The sequence below is a fragment of the Melospiza melodia genome, chromosome 9, assembly GCF_035770615.1.
Source record: "Melospiza melodia melodia isolate bMelMel2 chromosome 9, bMelMel2.pri, whole genome shotgun sequence".
Classification (NCBI taxonomy): Eukaryota; Metazoa; Chordata; class Aves; order Passeriformes; family Passerellidae; genus Melospiza; species Melospiza melodia.
In genome coordinates, this window is record NC_086202.1 from 24,227,231 (window position 1) to 24,250,678 (window position 23,448).

The 23,448-nt window shown below is 41.8% G+C and overlaps 1 protein-coding gene across 2 annotated transcripts in view; it reads left to right on the plus strand.

Annotated features, from left to right (window-relative positions):
* The first annotated feature begins 3,384 nt into the window (after positions 1-3,384).
* Positions 3,385-23,448, plus strand: part of LOC134422096 (L-threonine ammonia-lyase-like) — a 31,940-nt gene continuing 11,876 nt past the window's right edge. The window contains exons 1-9 of one of the 2 annotated variants that reach the window (XM_063163899.1): positions 3,385-3,618; positions 7,801-7,827; positions 10,960-11,302; positions 15,401-15,517; positions 16,410-16,651; positions 20,648-20,813; positions 21,240-21,336; positions 22,219-22,294; positions 22,928-23,053. In XM_063163899.1, the coding sequence (XP_063019969.1) occupies positions 3,518-3,618; positions 7,801-7,827; positions 10,960-11,302; positions 15,401-15,517; positions 16,410-16,651; positions 20,648-20,813; positions 21,240-21,336; positions 22,219-22,294; positions 22,928-23,053 (1,295 nt within the window). In that variant the 5' untranslated portion in view covers positions 3,385-3,517. Of the gene's footprint in view, positions 3,813-7,800; positions 7,828-10,959; positions 11,303-15,400; positions 15,518-16,409; positions 16,652-20,647; positions 20,814-21,239; positions 21,337-22,218; positions 22,295-22,927; positions 23,054-23,448 lie in introns of both variants that reach the window. The other variant, XM_063163898.1, reaches the window with a different exon arrangement.

The following is a 23,448-nucleotide window of genomic DNA, read 5'->3' on the forward strand; positions in this document are numbered from 1 at the left end:
CTTAGTGTTAGACCTCTTATGGATATAGATACTATTTTGAGGAGATAATTTTTGGACTCTAACGTAAGCTTTTGCTCTTTGCCTTGAGAAATAGCTCATCCTTTCTGCAAAATGTTTACATAAAACAGATACAGTCTGTCCCAAAACTTTAGATAAAGCATCCAGGCTTCTCTGTTGCCTCTTGTTCCAGCAAATATGTTCTTTGAATTGATGCCTGCTCTTTGTTTCAGGCTCTGTGAAATCCAGCTTGGGGAAGCTACTTCTGTTTCCACTGATTTGAATCTACCTTGTCAGCCTTTTCTGAGATCCCTAAAGATGGTAAATGGGAATGTGATATTTTACTGTTGTGGGTCAGCTGCTGACAAATGTAAACAAATAAAAATATAAACGCTTGGGACCGGAACTTCGGTCTGCTTTATGAATATTGATTTATGAAGAAACTGAGATGGGAGTTAAATTAGTATCTTTAATTAGAAGGAAGCGAGCATCTTTTTGGTGCCTATTTTTTTTTCTTCTTTCTGGTTTATTTTTCTTTTATTTGGCAGTTCTTTATGAGTTGCCTGTATTTTTTTTATCCATACTGATTATCACATTGTTTTACCACCACATTTGCATCAATATGTTGCATAATCCTCAATTATAATTTTGGTTTTCTGAGTTGCTGTTCTCTGAGAAAGTTTTATTGTTTTTCTTGGCTTAACTGCAGACTGTCTCCACCCTCTTTCCTTCTGCAAGTGATCAAATTCTGTAAAGAATTCTCTGCTTTGGATAGACTGTCAGTTCCCACCCATGCTGTTCTCACTGAGGTTGGAAATGTTATTAATTTTATTTAGTGTAGGGAAAAGCTTGGCTAACCCTTCAAAACAATCTTTCAAGTCCTGTAATTCAATAAAGTCCTTATTTACAATGGGCATAGCTATTTTTCTCAGTGCTGTCCAAAGTGAGTTCTCTCTGGTTACAAGAGAATGAGGCATTCTTTTCCGTTCTGACAGCAAAATGGTTCTATTTTATTTTTTAGTTCAGGAAAAGTGCAGCATAACCTTGTTTAAAAGGTTTTCTAGAAAAAGAAGCAGCTGTTACTCTCCACATGATGCTGTTCTTAATGGGGCTTGCACCAGGGACTGAGGGAGGAGGACTGGCAGTTATATATGACCTAGTGAGTATAAAACTGTTATTCTGAGATTTGGATTTTCCAATTTTTTCCGGTGCTAAACATTGTTTTTTCTTACACACCAGCACACAAGCACTGTATTTCAATTCTCTCTGTTGATAAACTGTGCGGTTTATTTTTTCTTTGGACTCAAAATTGTCTAAGTACAAGATAATGTTTTATTATGATGTGGATAAAACCACTTCCCAATAATTGCCATTTCTGATGTACACAGTGCCTCTGACCAAGTCTGGTTTTACTGAGGTCTCAGCCTAAAGCTGGGCAGAGATGAACGATGATTTCCTTGCACAAACACACAAAGTGTGACTGGTGGCAGCATGGAAGTTGTAAATGAAACCTTTGGAAAGCTATAGAGCACTGAGGCATTGGCTTCCTTCCCTTAGGACCCACCAAAGAGCAGCTTGGAGGGAAGTAAGAAACTCTAGATTTGAAAAGAAATGTCATCTTCTGGATCACCTGTAACTTAGTGTCTTTGACAGTTTCATGGCAATTGTGTTAGATATCACTTAACTGTACCAGCACTGCAATTGTATCTTACTTATCCCTTCCTTCCACCCATACAAAAGAAAAAATCAAAACTGAAAGCTAGTTTTTCCTTCCTGTGGTAATTGTGGTATGTTTTAAAGCACTGTGAACAGGTTTGGAAGTGGCAAGGGCTTTGAAAGAATGTTTGACATGGGCTGAAATCTGCAGCAGAAATTCCCAAAGATCCTTTTTCTATAGCTGGCTGCTTGTTTGGGAGTGTTTACAGGGATAGCAATTCAGTGCTTCATGTACTTCTGTCATGCAACAGCTTGGTGAATTTTTTCCCAGCTTCTTGACCAAATGGTCCCAGCAGTCCTTTCACCCATGTGGTCCAAGTGTCAGTCACAGACCAAGCCTTGTTTGTCAGGAACTGAATTCAGGTCAGGGTTTGAGCACATCTGGACCCCCAGATAGCCAAGAGCCAAAGGAATTGCCATTTTCACTGCTACAAAGTTCCATTTCGTGCCCACCATTGCACTCAGCTGTGTTGTGAGCAGAGTGGTGACTCCCCCTGCCTTCCCTCTGCCCTTCAAGGCACCAGTGAAGCTGCCTGAAGGTGACTTGGCTGCAAGTGCTGGCAGCAGCTGAGTGCATTCATTCCTTCCTCATCTCCCCTAGCAGCAGCCTCCTGCTGGGCTGTGGCCACTTGTAGCACAGGGCACCACCACAGCCTGCACATCCACCACCGGGAAAAGAAAGAATAAAAGGGGTCTGTGTGAGAGAAACTGGAAAAAATGCTGAATCTGGAGCTTCATCAACATGAAGTCAAGAGAACATGGGCCTGCCTGCCACACCAGTGTAGGGAAGGCTCCCTACAGCACAGCTCAGACTTTCCAGAGATCCCAGAAGTCTATTTGAGCATTTATTTTGACTCTCCCATATAAATCTCATTATAGTATTTCTCATGATATCCTGTGGGGAGAGTTAGGTCACAACTTGGGTTAGATTTCATGACATGCCTGTTCTCTGTCTCGGAGATTAGGATTTTGTATGGTCTCAGTAGAAAGCAGAGGGTACTGAGGGACCACTCATACCTGGAAATAGATACCTGGTTCATCTCCAGGCAGTCTGGAGGCATCAGGAATACATTTGAGAGGAGAGGAACCACAAAAGGACCTCTGCCCCATCCCTGCTGCACAGCTATTCTCTATCTGGAACTGTGACTCTGCCTTTGCTAGTGCTCTCTCAGGGCAAAGAAAAACAGATTTAGATGGAGTTTATAGATATATAAACCCTATATATATAAATAGATAGAACAGATATGTACATAGAAATAGATAACTTGCTACAGTCCTTCCCCTAGATGCTGTTTTCTGTACTTTATGATCTAGGTGCCTCTATTTTTCTGCTGCAGGGACTTGTGCCAAGAGAAGACTCACACAAGCTGAGCTGTCTCCTCTGTGCCTCAGTCCCATGAGGAGCCATGTCCCTTGGTGCTGCCTGAAAGGATCCCTGCAGAGACCCCAAGCCTGGCACCTCTTTCCTGCTGCTCACTCACGGGCCCTGTGGCTGGTGGGGATCATGCTCCACAGCTAAGCAGTAAGTCACTAAAGCTCCAAGTGTCCTGCTAACAGAGCGTCACCCAGGCATAATCCAGGCCCTGACTCAAATTGACAAGGACAGGTTGGGCTCTGAAATAATCTCTTTAAATAGCAGCAGCCGTCTCTTTCAAAGGCACTTCCCCCAGCCAGCCCTGAGAGCTGCTCACAGCACACTGCCTGCTATTTCCCACCCAGCAGTGCAGGGCTGACACTTCTCACAGGCAAGTGTGTCCCCTGCCAGCCAGCAGTGTCCCAGCTTTGCTTTGCACCAGGAGTTACCATGAATTTTGCAGCACAGTTTATCTACTTCAGGGTCTTAAAAAACAGAAGTCCCAGGGAACGCTACAGGGAAGACGAAGACTACGATCCTTTCTGGCAAAGGTTGGAGAATATTGCTGTCTGACTTAGAGCTAGAGTGCTCCTTTATCCCCCTCAGGGGTCATGGTCAGCCCTCGGGGTCCCCCCAGGGCCAGGCCCATGGACATGACAGCCCCTGGACCCCTCCTGCCTCCTTATGCTGTCGTAGTTGGAGTTCTGCTTCGCCTCGTTGTTTATTTAGTCGCTGTGCTGTATAGGTAATGCTTTCTTTTTCCTTTCCTTAATTCCCTAAAAAAATCAAACCAAACAAAAAATCCAGGAAATTGTTTGTAATTTTCCATAATCTCCCAGGGTTCTGTGGGTTGCTCTTGGAGTTATCCGCTAGAAGTGGTGGAGATTTTAATATTTTTAGCCCACAGAGTTCAGCTTTTTTATTTCTTCAAGAGAACAGAATCAAAAATAACCCTAGACAGGCCAATGGACTGCTGAAAATTTATCTTGGGATAGCCCATGTCAGATCCTGTTATTACAATTCTGTGGTTGTCTTTGTTATGGTGCTTATGGTGATTTTGAATTCCTGTTTTCAGACTTGGATGGTGCAGATGGAATTTAAGAGTCATCTAGTCCTTGTGTAGCATGAGCTGGGGCTGTGCACACACATGGCATGGTGGTGTTGTGCAACCACATTCTTAACCTTTTCCATAGTTTGTTTTTCCCTCCATTTTATTATCTGGACACCACTATTGAGATCACGCTCTGGTTTTGCCAGATGTGGTACAAACAAGGAACACTTCTCATTTCCTGCACCTCCTTGTCACAGATGTTGTTAACATAGAAATTGTTTCAGTGGGCCTGATGCTGTTAATAAAGGGGAAGACAAGGTCTTCTGCACTGTAAAAAGGGCTTGCCCAAAGTCACCCATGATATGACCTGTTCTGCAGTGCACTGTGGATCTCCTTTTAGCACAGGGCCTGTGCTGAAAGGAGATCCTTTGTTCTATTTTGCTCTATTTTGAGTTATGTTATTCATTCCTAATTGGAAGTGAATTATGGAGATGTGTTAGTCACCAGAAAGCCTCTAGACTCAGAATATATTCAACTTAGGGAAAAGTTTAATTGCTTAATGAGTTTTAGCTGCCAAACTCTGTGCAGTGTTGGATAGCTATAATTTGGCATTCACAGCTGTGAATGTCTTACAAGAACTTCTGAGAGGGATGGGTCTGTTTGAGGGACAGTTGGTTACCTCTGCTTCAACATTTCCATCATGAGTGCAGTTGTGAATTCCTCTTGCTTTCAGATTGCTTTTCCTAGTGTTTTCTATTTAGCAGCTGACACCCAGTTGCCACTGCCAGCAGTAAGCAATGAGATGTGCATACTGTGTACAGAAGAATGGCAATAGATTATGACCACAGATGAAGGCATATATAGTGCTAGGCTCAGGCTCTGGTAAATCTGACTTGCCAGATGTAAGGAGAGATTTTATCAAAGGTGATAATACAGCTTGGTTGTTTGCTGCATGAACTTGAACTTTGTTTGTGTCTGTTGCTGGTGCAGCATCACACAGATTTGCCAGGCCTGTATATGTTGAGTAGAGCTCTCAAGGCCTGCTCAGTCTCAAGGCTTGGTTATCATGTAGCTGTCTCTGTTGGATGGGTACAGTGCTTACACTTTTGTCCCCCAGCATGGTTACTATGCCCCGACCTCGTTGTCTTTAAGACACTCTGATAAATAGCCCTGCAGAAGTCTTAGGCAAGCCACTGGATTTGTCTGTGTCCCAGTTTCCATCAATAAAGTTGAACTTTAAATTTGCTGAACTTGTCCTTCTGTTTAGGGGCAGGTGGTGGTGATTCCTATGTGATTTAGGAGCAATCACTTTGCACAAGCTTTAGATATATAAAGGTCAGATATGCATTTTATATTTCCATCATGTGTGTGCCACTGGTTGGAGTGATACAGTCTCAAATGGGTGTTTCTAAGTGCTAGTGTTACACAAAATACTGATAATTCAATATCAAAATAATGATAATTCAAGACAGTAATATTTAGAGTGCAGTATTGTCTTTGATCTGTTTTGAATTTATTGTCAAGGAGAGGGAATTGTCAAATTTGTGTTCCTTCCCTGTGCCTGCAGGAGTTTACTTGTCACCCTGTAGTGGTGTGCAGGGCACTCAGACACTATTGAGTGCATAACCTGGAATTTCTGGTAGTGAAGATGACATTTGTTATGATCCTTCTTGATACTTTTATCCCAGCAAGCCTCTATTTTTCTACCATTTTTCTTTCATAAAGTCGCACTAGCTCAAGTTGCCGACAAGCTTTAAAGAATTGCTGCTATTGCAATATTTGGATGTATTTGGGAAAGGGTAAAAAGGTAGAAGAGGAGTTGAGATGGAACAGGAATGTTTATGAGCTACTGGAAAAGGAGATTGCAGCAAACAAGGAAAGTATCAGAGGGGTCTGGGAAGCTCAAGTGGTGAGAAGGGTCAGAGGAGACAGCGCTGGGACATGGAATTAGAAGGATTAATGGAGCTGGAGAGGTTCTGGGTAAAAGGGATTAGGATGAGGGAAAGGACCCCCTCTGTCATATCCTGGGATTGCCTCTTTCTCACTCCTGTAAGAGGAGATCCCAGCCCCAGCCACATTGCAGTCATAAGCCAGGCAGATTGCACCTGCAACAGGCTGCTCGCCCTGCCTTGCCCCCTGTACCTGACCCACCTCTGCTCAACACCGAGCAAAGAGGCAGAAGTGACTTCAAATGGGGTCACCTTTTGCCTTAATAAGTATTCTCAACTTGCAGGTGTAAGATCTTAGCCCAGTTACCTGAAAGCAGATGACAAATCTGTCTAAAGCTGTTTCTTACCAATGTCCCTTGGTCAGTGTGCTCCAGGAAAGTCTTCAGGGAGCCTGAAGGTGACCTTAAGAAACCCCTACACCCAAAACATTAAAAAGGACAAAATTAAAATCCACATGTAGAGAAGATGTGCATATGAGTTTGAAGTGTATTCAAGGTTAACATTTTGTGACTGCTCAACTGCACATTTTTCAACACTGTCAGCCCCTCTTTATAGTGAATGTGTATCACTGTGAATGCAGATGACAAAAGCTGCTGTAGAAATGACAAAGAAAGCCTGAGTTTTCAGTCTTATATTGAAATTAGTTTCCTCTTGTGACAGTTGAATTTCCATCTGGGAACCAGTACATGGGAATGTATGCCCATAATTTCAGCTTCATGTCTGCCTCAAAATGTTCTCTTGTGACTCATTTTGGAAGTGTAAAAGCTGCCAAATGGGCTAGCTGGGTACATCTGCAATCAGCACTGGGTCAGGCTAAAGAGCAGTCCTCTCTGTGTCCTCTCTCTAGGGGTGGCCAGTAACAGAATTGGGAGAAAAATGAAAGCCACCTATGACACTTTCTCTCACATACTTTCATGGAGTTTGCCCAGGGCTTCCTGAATCACAGATTAATTCTTGAACAAGAATTAATGTGTGTATTGGTCACTACTTCCATTTAGCTGTGTATTTTTTAGGAGCCTGTTTATATTTTCCTTCTTCATAGAGTCCTTTTGCAATGAGTTTTGTGAGCTAATTATTTTCTCTAAGAAGGGAAATTTTAAATTTTCTACCTCATTCTTTAATACCATCTCCTCCTAACATTTATACTGGGCAGAATGGTGAATAGTCTTTCACACTTTGCTATTCCCTGGACATGCGTGCTTTTGCAGAATTTGTTCCTTCAGTTTTAGAAGCTGAGGAGTTCCAGTGCATCAGTTTAATCTGTTTAGTCTGTTTTGTGGGAGCTGAGGGAGGCAATCTGAAGTGCTTCACCATGGGCACATGGAACTGTCCATCGTTGCACACTTGGACACTTCTCTGCCTGACAAAGGCAACAGTTGTGGTCTTTAGGTATAGCATGCATTATTGCCTTTCATGTTCCCAAAATCATTTTTGCTGGTTTTATTATTTTCTTAGGTTGTTACTATTGCTATTTTTGGATTTTTTTCCCTAGTGCTGTTTAACTTGATGAATATTATCAGTATGTTCAAAAAAACAAACTGGAAATAGAAAAATGATTCATTCCAAGTTGTTGCTTTTTATTATTGTAGGAGTACATTTTGGTACACACTGTTTTTGCATTGACTTTGAGATGTTAAAATATGTAAAGCATTCTACTTAAACAAATGATATTTTTTCCTGTGCTTTAATTGTTTATGGAAAGTCTGCATATGGATCTTCTCTTTTTTTTCCAGTTATGCTGAGCAGCTGTTCTTGAAAAAGTAGGTTTATAAACTGTATTTTCATGTTTGCTTTTACTAATCACTTTAAAGGTAAAATGTTGTAATTTATAACCACGTAACAAAGCTTGCCAGCTGGGTGTTTGTTTTATGTCTGGAAATAAACAGACCTTTTAATGCAAACTTGTGGCAAGCTCCAAAAATGGAAAAGCTCCATCTGAAAGGAGCAGTGCTTTATGTGCTGGGGTTTGGGTTTATATTGGCTCAGATCTTCAGTTGGTGGGCACGGCTGCTGGGGCAGGGGCTGTGTTCTGTGTCTGTGCTTGAGAAGTCACGAGCTGGGTTTGTGTGAGCACTTGCATGCTTTGCTGCCTGTAGAAGAAATCCATCTAGATCTCTGCCAAGCATGTGGAATGCTTTTGAGGCAAGAAATACTTTTGACCCAACAGGGCCATTACTTGCCCATTTGTGATATGTGATCAAACCTCAGCCCACTGTTTACCTTGGGAGTTTGAGAGCTCTAGGAGGGTCTGTGGCACATCCAGGTGGGCTCAGTGTGGGAAAATGTCATTCTGCAATGTGAATGAGACATGTGGGTGTAGAAGAATCAAAGGAATTCTGAAATAAATACACACAATACATATAGATACAATAGAATGATATCCCCTTGATGAAGAGGCTGCTGACTTTTCAGATGCAAATGTATGATAGTTTTTGTATTAAATATTGAGATGGTAATAATTCAGATGTGCTCTAAACCAAACTCAAGCCTAAAATACCTGTACATATTTTACAGCTGTTTGATTTCTGTTCCTCTTTTCCAATGGTCACAAGATGTTGTCTCCATTGGAGTCCTGAGCAGATACTCACTGGTCATGCACATCAAGGACTGAGAATCTGATTTACTTTCCTCCTCCTTTTTCTGCCACAAAAAGAGAAACCTAAGACTAGGGCAAAAAGTCAATATACCATTTTAGTCTATTTGCAGATACAAATATTTGATGGCACTAGTGTGATGAGGCATTACCATGCACTTGTACTTTCTCACAGAATCCTGCTTCATTGATAAACTTCTTTGGCTGGGTGTTTTTATAGACTTTTTGATTGCAACAGATGCTATGAAAAATGAGAATTGTTCTTCCATCTCAAATGCCAGTTGGATAAAAAATTTGACCCATAAACTCACAAATTTTTGATCTGCCTAATTTTTTTACCCTACATAGACCCCTTTAAAACATTTCCAGTGTAAGAACATAATTCATTGCTAATGCTTGTTAAACGTTTTAGACAATATGCTCAGAAATAAGACTGCTCTTCCTTTTGGAGTGGTTATGGGAGTCTGTGATATGGAAAACATTTTTTGGAAGGGAGAGACAAGGAATGAACTCCACCAGCACTGTGGCCTCCTAGATGCTGCTGCTGTTGTATTTGGGGCTGTGCTGTAACAAGTTCACAGGGAGGAAATCTGATCTGGTTCTCAGCTTTGCATTAAGCAGACTAATGTGCACCCGAGCTAACACTGAAAGCTTAACATCTTTATGAAGTGTTCCAGCTATCTAACCCCAATGGAGCAGAGATGCAGAAAAGTATGGAACAGAGCTCCTTGATAAGTTACTTGGTTTGAAAGCAGAATGCCTGGTGTTAGGCTCTATCAGCTTTAAGATACAGTATTGGGAAAATACTTTAGATCACAAGTTTCAACATAAAGAGGTCACAAATGTGTATATACATTATTTACCTTAGAAAATTAGTGTTCTCATTAATTTTAGAGAGAGAGGATCTTGCTACAAAAATTTTGTCCTGTGAGGATATACAGAATGATTGATGCTGTGGTATATTACTTGATTCTAATAATAAAACATTTTACGTTGCCTCTATTGTTATGTGAATTCCTCAGTGGAAAAATTGGAAGTGTAATAGGAGCCAGAGCTACTGGCACAGATTATTGATACCATTAAGGAAACGGATGATGCCCAAAGTGGGCAATTGCTCAAAAAACCAGATGTTTCTAAATATTTAAAAATTCTTTTGGAAGTTGCTGCAAAGCATATTATGGTGTTGATCACTGCTGTAAAATGTGCTTTAGCCAGTCCTGTTGATGGATAGCTGCAACACTTAGACCCAAATTATTTTAGAAAAAAGGTAAATATTTTTTGTTGGGGATAATGCTGGAATGTCTGACATGATTTAAAAACCATTTCAGCCAAATAGATTAATAGTGAGTCATGCAGAGGAGCTTATACAATCTGTCTAATCACAGCCACAAACCAGGGGTGGTATCAGCTCTTTTCCAAATCACTGACCTTCTGCTTGATGCTCCCTTTCGCCATAATAATCTCCAAATTCCTAGAAGCTTTGCATTTATCTGTCAGTAGGGCTGCAGAATCCTGCACTACAGTACAGTGTTCCTTGTGGACTGAATTCTGTGGACCACAGAGTCAGGCAGTTGAAGGTACCAAATCCAGCAATTTTTTCTAGCAGTGCTCTCTCGTATGTTTCTTGGGAAAGGAGATTTTTGTGCCCTCACATTTCTGCCATATCTGTGGAGATATTTACCCATGAAATGTAAACTCACAGATCAGAAGACCTAATTCTTTAGCTCTGTAGGAGGATATGATTATTGTACCGTATCAAAGTAATTTCCTTCCCTTCACGAGGCAGTTGATGACTGTCAAGAGTACGCTCTGCAAGTATCCAAGGGCAGAGAGCATGTGTACAACATAGTGGCATTTGTGACTGCTATTAATAGTTTATGGGAATGGGCTGCAGAATCTCCTTCCCTTTTTTGAAAAAGATAGAATTGTGTACAGAAAATACAGTTCCAGTTATTCCAAAATTTTTGGAAGCACTCAACTAGGATCATTTCTGGTTGAATACTGAGTACTAAGGAAGGTCTGGCTGTCCAGACAGCACAGATTATATATTCTTATTTTCTTGGGTAGGACAGTTTCACAGTTTGCCCACATGTTGAATTATTTATGTGGCTTTTCTAACAGCTGGAAGGTTACAGTATCTTTCAGTGCACCTGCAGGTAGGTATTATGTCAGTAGCAAACTCACTCTGCCTGTTTGAGGCTTGAAAAGAGCAACTGAGATGTGCATCCTTCCAAAATGCTAAATATCAAACCTTTAATCATCCAAGCCTTTCTAACAAGTTTCTTTTATTTGTTTTCAGGGATGACAATAAAATAAAGAAACAAGATACCCCAGCAGTTTGTGATCTTCACTGCTGTAAGGATGTTCCTGTAAGAAATGGCCTTATTGGGCAGAAGCCACCCTCTATCAACCCCGAGAGACTGAAGGATTTTGGTGAGGAGGATTACCTGAACGGGGATGTGAAGACCTGGGAAATGAAGATAGTGAGCCGGAATGAGGAGTTGCTCAGGGATGCCCTTTCCTGCATCCCCCAGCCAAGCAGTAGGACCAGCCTGGCCAGCTGCAACAGGCTCATTCGCTTTGAAGACATTAGTGCAGCAGCCTTCAAAATCCAGTGTGGTGTTCAGAAAACCCCCTGCATGGTAGGGAATCTTGATGGGTTTGCATTCTCTCAATGTTTCTTTTTATTTTCCTTATGAAAGTCGATCAGAAATGAAGAAAGGGTGTGTGTGAATTGCAGCAGATAGAGATCTGTGTGAGAAGACTCGTGTTCATATTAATTGTACTTGACTGTCAATAATAATTTTCTTCTTCTCTGTTTACACTAACCTAAATCCTCAAAGATTGCAGTGGCCTGTAAACAAAGGATAAACCACATTAGGCATAGACCTAATGCACTGTGGTATTATGCTCCCAGTGAAAACTCCTGCTAGAAGGAACCTGAGTTGGAGGTGGCAGACTATGAGTGCTTGGGTAAGCACTCTTGTGGGAGGGTCTGGTTTGGAACTAGCCCTCTTATTTGGAGGGTTTGAAGGTACAGATTTGCCTTCTGTCAGGCAGCCAGGAAGGGCTGGATATGTTCTGTAGCCAGGTATTTCTGCCACAGGTGTCTTCAGCAAAATAAGGATGCACACAAACGTGCACGTGTCATTGGTATAGAAATGACTGAGGTACCCCATCAATGTGCAAGGTCTGCTAAAGCAGAAGAGAAGTACAATGGCAAGCTGTGCTGTATTTCTGTGCTTTTTCGTTGTGTTTTTCTACCATTGGGAGCTCTTCAAGCAGGCTACTCTGGGCTCTCTGGGTAATCTCTTTTCCTTTTGGTGGGTGGAAAGAGGGTCTTTGCCAAATGGCAATTCTAGCAGCAGTCCCAAATCACACTCTCAGTGAATCCTTGTGGATTGTTTTTCTGGCATGCACAGGGTAAGAACCTTGCAATCTGCTTGGGGTTAGCAGTCCCTGGAGTGAAGTGGTTGGGTCCTCAAAGTTCTCCTTTTCCCCATATGATGCCTGCTGATGCAGAGACATCATAACTACTTCCAGTGTGGGTTTTTTAGCCTAGCATTCCCAAAATAAGGGTAGCTGTGCTTTTTGTAGCACATTACTGAAGTGTCTCTTGTGTCAAAGGATGTGACACAAAAGATTTGGCTGGAATGCAGGGAAGTTTTGGCTAGGGTAGAGTTAATTTTCTTCACAGTAGCTGGTATGGGGCTGTGGTTTGGATTTGTGATGAAAATATTGTTGATAAGACAGAGATGCTTTTATTATTGCTGAGCAGCTCTTACACAGAGCCAAGGTGTTTTCTCTTCCTCACTCCATCCCGCCAGTGAGAAGACTGGGGATGTTCAAGGAGTTGGGAGGGGACACAGCTGGAGCTGCTGACCCCAGCTGACCAAAGGGACATCCCATACCATATGACACCTTGCTCAGCAATACAATTAGGGGGAAAGTTGGCTGGGGGCCTGAGGCTCAGGGCCTGGTTTTTGGTGAGCAATTGTTTTCAATTGCATAAGCTGTCTTTCTTGGGTCCTATTTATCTCTTTGTTATTTTTCCTTTTAGTTACATTGTTGTTATTTATTTATTTGTTTGTTTGTTTGCTTGTTCTTACTAATTGTATATTGTATACTTATCCCAGCCCATGAGACTTCTCACTCTTACCCTTCCAATTCTCATCTCCCCCAGAGCACAGGAGCAGGGAAATGAGAAAGGAGTAGGATGATATTTAGTTGCCAATTGAGGTTAAACCATGACACCCCTCAACTTAAATAGCTCCTTGCTCCTGGTTATCCCTGGCAGATTTATACAACCCAGTTGTATCCCCTTTCTGCATTTACTGTTTCAAGCTAAACAGTCTCACTTTAGTATTTTTTTATTAACTATGCTTTAAAAATTATCAGAATAGTGGAAAGCCTATACCCATATAAAAACCTGTATATTTTACTGTGAAAATAGCCCATGACTGTTGTTATTCAAAGTAATGTTCCTGCAGAAGTTATTAGTGCATTTCATGCGCTGTTTCAAAAGCACAGAGTGGTGTTTTTGAAACACAAAAAGAAAATCTTTATTTTCACTCATCATGTAGAGGTAAGAGCCCCTTTCAAGGAAATTTCTTTAGACTAAAAAAGTGAGTGTGACTATAATCCATTTAATTAATTTAAGGGAGAAACACTTTGCAGAGGGTGATTGCTAATCTTCAGGCAAAACCACGGATGGAACATGGAGGAGGGTGGTTCCTTAGGCAGGAGTTTGCCTTGGAGCTGAGATGTGGCATCATGAGTGAATTGTAACATGTCCAAGAGGCAGTAGGCATAAGAAAACGAAGAACTGACATCAAGCTGGACACCTGGCTTGGCTGCTGATGAAGGAGCTGTGAGGGCTGTGTTGTGTTAGCTTGGTGGATGTGCTGTGTGCTGTTCCTGACACATGGTATCTGTAGTCCTTAGATAAGATCACAGTGACTCAAAGGAAATCTTACAGGCTGGTTCAGTGAGTCTTAGGAGGTCACACATCAGGTCAGTTCAACTGCAAATAGCACTGATGCCTGCTTTGTTAGAAGTAGTTGCTATATTTAGGCTATATGAAAAAATCCTCAGTTAAAGGGAGACAAAAAGGACAACCTAAAGAATTAAAATCCTGACTATCAAAATTAAAGATAAATATCAATCTAAAGTACACCACCCCTGGGGGAAAGAGTGACTTAATGACACAGTTTTAAATGTAGGAGGCTTAGCAACTTTATTATGCACAGGATTCATCTCCTTAAATCCTTTTTCTGATTGTTTGCTCTAGAATACAAGATTGTCTACTGAAACAAGCATGGCATGTGAAGCACTAGCAGCATTTCTTTTATGGTGTTCTTGTTCTATTTTGCATAGGCATTCTCCATAGATTAGGATGTTTAGGATATAAACTATTATCCTATTAGTGTGCTAAGCACTTTCCATCTTTTCAGTTTCTGCAGCCAGATTTGCAAAGGAGCAGCAAGGGGTAGCTCCTATGTCAGGATTTTCAGAAGCAAAACAGAGAATCTAGCCCCACCTATGGGTGAGGAACTTAAACATATGCTTGGAAATCCACTAAAAAGCCTCGAAGTGTTCACCTGAAACACTTTAACTGCATGCTTTAAAGCAAGTGTCTGATTCAGATATATTTAGTTTATATAAATTCACTTGGAAAGTCCTGCAGTCTGAAAGCCGTGTCTGTGCCTATTAGTGTGTACACTATGCATTGTATGTGTGACACTGCCAGATACTGCTTGAGAGAAATATTTTGTCATGCTGGTTCTGGATCTGTCTCACTTCATGACTTATCTTAAATGAGGACTTGATCCCCTAAATCACCAGGGCCTCATTTGCTTTGGCAGCCAATAGAGGAGATGGAGCCAGTTCTGAAATAGAGCTGCAATAAGCCTGGGGAGCTGGCACCCACAGGCTTACTGCAGCTCTGTTTCACAAGTTATCTTGTGTAAAACTCTGGGTTTAATGAATATGCTAATAGGAAATTAATATGTTAATACATGCTGGGAGTGTCTTATTATAAAGCTTAACAAATATTTTCCATTAAAATTTTTTTAAATCATGCACTTGGGCAGTGCATCACGTGTAATGTGCTTGCTAATTCCCCTCAGCTCAGGCATCATTTCTGTTCCAAACACTAAGCTTTTCCAAACAGCTGCTGCTTACACTTCCAGTCCTGGGAAATTGTTTTTTATTGTTTCCATTTTTCTTTGAGTAAGAAATGTCTTTGCTAATATTCTACTGGCCTTAGAATGCAAAATAGACAAAATAGACTCAATGGGGAATTAGTGGCAGAAACCATAGCAGAGCCATAATGGGGCTCAAGGAGATAGTTTCTGATGGCCTTTGTATCTATTAGATGATGAGCTTATTTTTTGGGTAGTCAATATCCAGTTCTGGCAAGTGCTGGAAGTGTGGGTTTTTAGATAATTGAAAATATTTATTTTAATGCCTGTGTTTGAACAGTAAGATCCAAAGCAAGTGCTATTTTCAGAGTTCTTAATGGCATGTGGTCCATATTTCACTGCTGTGAGTTTGAAAATCACTTCCATAAAGCAGAAGGACCTGGTAGGTAACAGTACTCTGTTGTGAATGAAGAACCAGAAGATGAATTTTGCTTTTTAGAGCTCATATATAGCAGTAGAATTCATGCCTCAACATGAGGTGTGGAAGTTTTTTCTTAGCAGTAGATATATTGACATACTATTATTTATCTACTCCAGTACTCTAGGCTATCCAAGCAGTATGGGATGGACATCTACCTGAAGAAGGAGTTCCTCCAGTACACGGGGTCTGTGAAGGAACGAGGTGTACTTTACCTTCTGATGTCATTGCCTCAGGTACAGCAAAATGTCAGCATTCAAAAAGGAGCACAGTAGCTCTGCTTCATGAAAATGGAGTAGAGTTGAAGATAAATTTGCCTCTAATCTCCATGGAATCACAGTGTTCTTGTCTTAAGAATCATTGTACTGAACATAGCATGTGAACAGAGATTGGTCTGAATGTAGAATACTACTTTATTTACAATTGGCTGGTCTGCTGCTGAAATTCTTAATGTTTGAAACAAAAGCTTGCAAAATGGAAACATCAGCATTTTCTTATGGCATTAAGATGCAAGTGTTTTTATGTGTACTGTAGTTCTGATGTGTTGAAACCACCAAACTGATGAGCAATGATGAAATTGAATTACAATTAGTGATGACAAAGATCTAGATCACCAATTGATTTTGTAATGAATTTCAGTTTTCTTACATGAATAGCTTGTTTATCATTTGTCATAGGAGGTCATTGCCATTGTCATAGGAGTCTCTGCAGTCATTGTTAAAATTGGCATGAGACAGCAGCCCAGAGCAGTGGTTATTCCGCCTTTCGTAATAATATAAATGAAATCTTCTATTAAAAGGAAGCAGAAATGAAATAATTTCATACAGGCAGAGCAGAGATATAAGCTCTGAGGGACCTATCAGCTCTTCTGTGATTAGTTGGAGTTTTTCAGCTCTTTCCCATGGAACAAGAATTGAACCCAGAGGAGTGCAGGCACAGGGATTGACCTTGTGCTGTTTTAGCTTTGTGTGTAAATCCTGAGATCACACCAGCCATGCATACAGTGTACCATAACATCACAATTCAATCAGCTAGTAAGGGAAAAAAGGAAACCAGATCATTAGAATGATCCAGGATCATATGGGACAGCTATGTGACACTAACGTGCAATTGCAACTCTGTTTTCAGGAGCAGCAAAGAAAAGGGGTGATCGTGGCCTCAGACAGCAACTTCTCCATGGCTGTTGCCCACCACGCCTCAGAGCTCCGTGTGCCCGTGTTCGTGATCCTGTGCCCCAGCACGGCCCCGGCCCGCGTGAGGATGTGCCGCGACTACGGCGCCATGGTCATCTCCTACGGCAGCACGGCCAAGGACGCCCAGCTGCACGCGCGGAGGCTGGCGCAGGAGAACGGATACCTCTACCTGGAGGAGTGAGTGACAGCGGGCACGCTAGGGACAGCTCACCAGATCCTGCACAGCTCGGCAAAAACAGTCTCATTAAAATTATCACAGCTCATCCAAACGCTCCTCTTACCTGGAATATGGACAGTTACGTGTTCCCAGGCACAAATCGTGTCTTTCTGTAACAGCTGGGGACGGAGAACAAAATGAAACACACTTCTCTGCCCCTCAATTAGGCAAACTCTGATTTTTATGAGCTAATATGATAGTGGCTATAGTTTAATTCTTTAGTAACTCCATCAGAAAGTATTTAGGCTGGTGTTCATTTCTGGTCTCTCTGTTTGAAGTTACAAGGGTAACAGTTAATCTTTAAAATTGTTCAGTGAGAAAATGTGGAGCAAGAAGAGGTTAATGCTCTAAGATTTTCACATATCTGGTGCGAGGAGCAAAACTGATCCTGTCATGAAAAACAATGATTGAGAGTCTACTTCATACATATGTTTAAAGTAGCTAAGGATGAGCACAAATCTAAATTTGAACTATTTGAGGTCACTGGACAAGGCAGATCTAACAAAAACGTAAATAATACAGGCAAAAACTCTTAGAACTCCTACGTTTTTCCTTTTCTCTTTTATCTGTAGCCTCTTATGCATTCCCCCTCCGCCCTGCCCCTTTTCTTTTTTTACCTTTCTTCAAGAAAGATTTCCAAAAGCACAGAGGGGTGAATCATTAACAGTGGTCCCTCTGATACCCTGAGCTGGAATGTTATTGTCCCCCTACCACTGCTGCTTCTGTGCAGGCTTCATCCCACTCCTGCTGTTTGTATGGCATCTCCTGCAGGGAGTGCCTGCTCCCTACCAGCTCCCAGGCACTGCTGCCTCAAACACAGTGATGGTGAGGGGTGTTGCCTGGGAAGAAGATCCCAGAATGGAGCAGAATAATAGAAGTTCTTTCCCAGCTGGTGTATTGGGAAGGCAGTACTACAGACTGTGCTGTTCAACTCCTGTGTTAGCTCTGCCAGCAGCCAGTGACGCACAGGGCTGCTTCATGGGCCTGGTCTGCCACCGTGGGCACAGTCTGGTCCCAGACTGGGATTTTCAATGGGGAATGAGGTGCCCTGAATCCCAATGAATTTTAAACACTTTAAAGCTCCTTTGAAAACCACCTTAGTTTTCCCTAACTTGGTGATTTCCAAATTTCTGTCAGCCATTTTTCAATTGATGTATTAACCTCCAGCTGGCTTGCATCAACTATCACATTCACACAAAAGAACTAAATTATTTTATTGTAATTTGATGTTTTATCTTCCCCTCATCCCTAAATAATTATTTGTTATATGAGGTAGATATTCTCCAAGTTCTTGAAGCTCCAGGGACAATGCATGTGTGGAACTTAAGTATCCAACACTGAGAAACTCTAAATGTACACACTACCAGTAATAATACTAAAGCACTCTGATTTGTTTCAGGTTACATGAAACAAGTTGTTCAATCTGTGACTGTGTTTAATTAAAAACTCACAGATGCAATTTTTCACTGAAAAAAAAAAAAAGGAAGAAACCCCCCACTTGAATTGTGAGGCTTTTCATAATGGGATATCTGAAAAATATTTTGTTAGGTGTAGATGTGGAGAGGTTTCCCAGTGTAATGTGTGCCTTTATGGATTGTGTGGGTCTGACACACATTCTTGACACTTGCCAAAGCTGTAAAATACCAGCTGAGCTCCCAAGAGTGTAACTTGCAAAATGTCATTGTATTCGAGTTTAATTCTAGCTGGGATGCAATCCATAGCAATTTGGTCTCTGGGTCTCCTCACCCAGGAATTCATTCTGCCCTTCCTGAGGCAGAAGGGTTGGGTACGTGACTGGGCTGGGCTGTGCCTGCAGCTGGGTGTGTCACTGTCAGCTCTTCCCATTGCTGGGTGCAATTAAAATTCTGTGTCATGAAAATGACCGTGCAAGAATTCAAATAGATGGAGAACACCTTTTTTCTCGGTTGCAACTTCCTGGGGAATCCCAGGAAGGAAATGTGATTTTTCAAATTGGAATTCAATCATTTATTTTGCCTAATTGCTGCCTAGGTGCCCTGAAATTTTTGCTAACTACAGGGGCTCAGGACCTCATTATAAATGCAATGTGACTATTGCCAATAACTAAGTCCCTCTGTGCGGATGTGAGAAACATTCCTTTGTGAATCAGGGAGGAAAGGGTGCTGCAGATTGAATTACACATCTTCCATCCTTGAGAGCCCATTTCTTTCTTGTGTAACCCCATATCTGAATGCTGATCAAACCTGATTATTTCTGATCTGGTTAGTCTGTTACTCTATCCAACAGACTGAGTTCTTTCCTTGGAACAAATACAAACAGAGCCTTGTAGCTGCCACACCAAAACTTCATTGGAAAACTACAGCCTGACAGCCCATCTTTGACTGCTGATATATCACACATTTCAAAAGGCAAATATCCAAGTTTCTGGCTCTGGCTCAAAAATGCTTGTTTCAGTCTCCAGTCTAGATTTATCTGCCCTCTTCCTTCATTTTGCCTCAATGGCATATTATATATTTTTTACTTTCAAAAAGCAAAAGTTATTAGTCAAATGCAAAGAAATGCACCCATTTTATTATAAAAGCTGATGGCTGATCAGTGAACTCATGTTTCAACTGGATGTTATCAAGGAAAAGATGGTGATCTGAGATTGCTAATAGCTCTCCATGCTCAGAGCAGTCTCATTTGGACAGTTTTCAGTTGTTAGAGAGGCTTTATTCCTTCAGTGAATGTTTCAAGCCTTCCTTCATTTTTGCAGGTCCCCTTGTACCCCATGGAACTATGGCAGGGGTAGCTCCACAAACTTGGATTTGAACCTTATTTGGGAATAAGTCTCCAGAACTGTTCAGGAGCCCAGTGATATCTTTTGTCACATATAAGGAGGAGGAGAGAGCTCCTTCAGTATCTTGATGAAGACAGTAAATACAAGGATTCAGTTACTCATTCCACTATGACTTCTTGCCTTTGTCTATGGCTGTGCTACAGGAGTGGAAGTTCATTAATCCAAACCTTTCTTATGTAGTTATATAGACCTTGGCCCTGAAGAATTTTCTGTGAGGTAACTTCTCAAGGGCCTTGGTCTCCTCCTTGCAGGAATTCTGTGCTCTTACACTGAGCCTCTCTGTGCCTGTCGAACAGGTACAGTAATAAAAAAAGTTTCCTAGTACCCAAACATCCTTGGGTCAAGTAAATCAAGTATAACCATTTGATTTGCAATTCTGTTTGCCAGAAAAAGCAGAATGTACAGACAGCTCGTATTTATTTTCTTACATGTAGTTCTACATTTACATCATTGCTAACTTGTAAATAAAATGCAAACCAGCTTTTAGAAATAGATCCAGGTCAGTCATGACGGTATACTGGAGCTTTCTTCATTTTTTGATGCTGCTTGTCCCTATTATTTATACTACATTTGCCTGAAAGTATTTTACCAGTAAATATTTTGGCATGACTAAGTGCTTTGCTTAATGGAAAGGTATCAGATATTGGCTGTGGACTGTGGAAAGACAACTCTAGCAGTCTCCTTGATATTTGTGAGGTTGAACACACTGCTTAAATCTCATGAAAATTTCCATTCATCACAAGCACTAAATCCACTGATAAGTAAAGAGAGGATTCCTTTTCGAGGCTTTGCTTGTACTTTAGACTGCAACATTTAAAATTTATGAGGCCGAAGGAAGTGATGGCAATGGAAATATGACTTCTCCCTGCCATTTCTGTAAACCCCTGATAACAATGGGAGTTCAGTGTTCTTCAGTCTGAAAACTCTTTGAGGGGCTTGTCTATAGCACAGGTTTTCTCCCAGTGGGCAGGAGCAGGCTGTGCCACCTCATGGCACCATCCTGTTGCATCACCTCCTCCCCTCATGTGCTGCTGATTTACTCACATTTATCTTTTTCTGCTGAACAAGATCTTGAAAGCAGTAGATGGAATTATTATTCCTGCCCTGACCTCCCTGATGTGTGCCCTTCCATCTGCAGGGAGGACAGTGCTGTGTACCTGTCAGGCCTGGGGACCGTGGGGCTGGAGATGTACGAGCAGGTGCCAAAGCTGGACGCCGTGATTTTCCCTGCAGGAGGCCACTGTGGCTTGCTGGCAGGGTCAGCTGCTGCACTCAAACACCTCAACCCACATATTTCTGTAATTGTAAGTTGCCTTTCACCTATTAAGCATTGCTGTTTACAAAAGACACTGGTATCTAGTGACACTTGCAGAGACTGCCTATGCTGAGGCAGGAACTCTCTGATCCCGTGGGCTTTGCCTCAGAGAAGACCCTGTAAGAACCAGAGAAGTTCCTGTCCCTTGGCAGTTTGGCTGGATTTAAGAGAAAAGCATGGGAAGTCTTCTCCTAAGCAAATAAAATCCAGTTCTGTGTTTTGAAATAAGTTCTTACTGGAAAAATTTGGTCCTAAGTAAGCCGCAGAATAAGTTTAGTGGTAGCATGGTTGTTTTGACACTTGAAATTGATTGTTAATTTGAAGAGGAAATTTCTGTAGATTTGGCTGTCTACTTTGGTGGTAACTTCTGCTACAACTGGTTCAATAAAAAAGTGACAACCTCTCTCTTCCTCAGGGAGTTGAATCTGAAAGTTTCCCAGTATTGCAAGAGTCCTTAAAAGCTGGCCACCCAAATGACGACCAGGCCTGCAACAATCATCACTTCTATGGAGGTGAGAAAATGCAATATTCTTTTGGAGGTAAAATAAAGGTTGTAACAGATTTCTCCAACTATATAATTTTCTTACTATTTCAATTCAAACATATTTTAAGGAAGTTCTCTGAAGAGTTACAATTTAGTTCAAGCTGTAAGAGCAAATTCTGCCACATTTTCCCCCACACCCTGATGGGGTAAAATATTATTTCTAGTACATGAATACTTAGAAATATGAGATTATTTGTCTGAACGTTGTGCTCACACACAGCATCTAAACCAGTGAAGTCAATGGGAAAGCTCTTGTGGAAAAGGCAGGAAAATGATGCAGTGCTTAAATATTTAGACCCAAAACTGTACTCAGAACAAAAGTGCTTGTAAATGGTAGAGTTGTTTCCTTATCATTTGCTCAAAAAACCTCATCTGTTAAGCAATTTAAGAACATCCTGTTTGCCTGATGTTCAAATCTCTGGAAGTTTTGGATTAAATGGGAGTTTTGTAAGAAACTTCTAATTTCTCTTGGTTAGCTCTGCCTGTGTCTGCACTCTTAGCCAGCTGTGCTGCTGGAGCTAACAATCCCAATACCATGCTTGGGTCTCCTCTCCTTCAATCCTCCTTGAATAGTGAAAAGCACTGGGCTGCAGGGTCACTCTCACACTGCAACAATACCAATGAAGTATCAGAAGTTTCTTGAAGGGGTCCAAAATGGCAAAATCTTCTTGTGAGAGTTGTTCTTTCATTGCCAAACACGTTTCTGTCACATGAAAAAAATCAAGTAACTTAAGGTCATGTAACAGCAGTGTGCTGCACTCATTAAAGGCACAAACCAGCCAGGACTCTAAAAAATGTTGAATATGTCTAAAGCAGCCAACTTCATTTTTTTGTCTTTTGAAATCTGCAGATGTGAGTGGAGTTTGCTTTGGCAGCAATTCTTTGCAGCTGACCGGGAAGCTTGTGGATAAAGTTGTTACTGTGAGGTGGGTGAAGAAAAGCAGTGAAATGAATAACTCAGGATGCACGTTGTTTTGTATGAAAAATGCAACATGCAGACTAGGGGAGTGTGGGCATGGGGTACCTTTCCTTCCAAGAGGGGCACTGAAGGCTTTGAACCCAGACCCACAAACCATAGAAATCACAGAGTAGCTCAAATTGGAAGAGATCTATGAAGGATTATCAAGTCCAACTCCCAGCTCCTCACAGGACTACCTAAAACTAAGTGATATGACTGAAAGTGTTGTCCAAACTCACCCTTTGGCCAAAATTTCACCTGCCACCACTACCTGGTCATGCTCTGGATGTAAAACTTGTCCTTGTGTTCTGCAACACTTGAAGGCAGCCCTTGACAAACCTCTTCTAAATCTTCACAAGGCCACATTTGTGGAATACACTTGCTACTAGGATTTGGGTAATATTTCTAGTAAAAAGCCATCCTGTCTTTCAGTTAATAATGAGTCTGATGTACGCAGCAGCAGCACAGCATTCTGTAACACCACCTTGGGGTCACATGTATCTGGGTGGATGGTAAGAACCCAGTTACCCATAAATGTGTTATCTTCTGCTTCTGGGAGCTCTTTTGATTTGATTTGTTTTGACCCAGGTCTCTCTTTCAGGGAGGAGGACATCCTCATTTCCATGCTGAGGCTGCTGGAGTACGAGCGAGCCACGGTTGATGCAGAAGGGGCCATTGGGCTTGCAGCACTGGTGGCAGGGAAGCTGCCTGAGTTGAAGGGTAAAAGGTACAGCAGCTGCTGCAAACAGGGAACTGTGGCAGAAACATGGGACTGAGCACCCTGGTGCTAGGAAACAGTGACCATGTCCTTGTTCTGTGGGTGACCAGGCAGTTCCTGCCCCTGAACTGGCAAGGGGTTCATTGGTGGTCGAAACTTCAGCCTGAATGGACTGGTCACAGGTGGTAAGATTGTGCTGAACCAGACAGATGTCAGCCTGGAGCCCTGGCACATCTTGTCCCTTTCCTTGACTCCTTGATTCTCAGATATCTGGGGAAAGACAGTTACAGCTCTACGAGGCATCATCACACCTGCCAGGACAGTGTCCTGCCCTTGTCAGCCTGTTGTCTCCTCTTGTTCCACTTGTGGATTCCAGCCCTGTCTGTGGTGGGACAGAGCTGGGC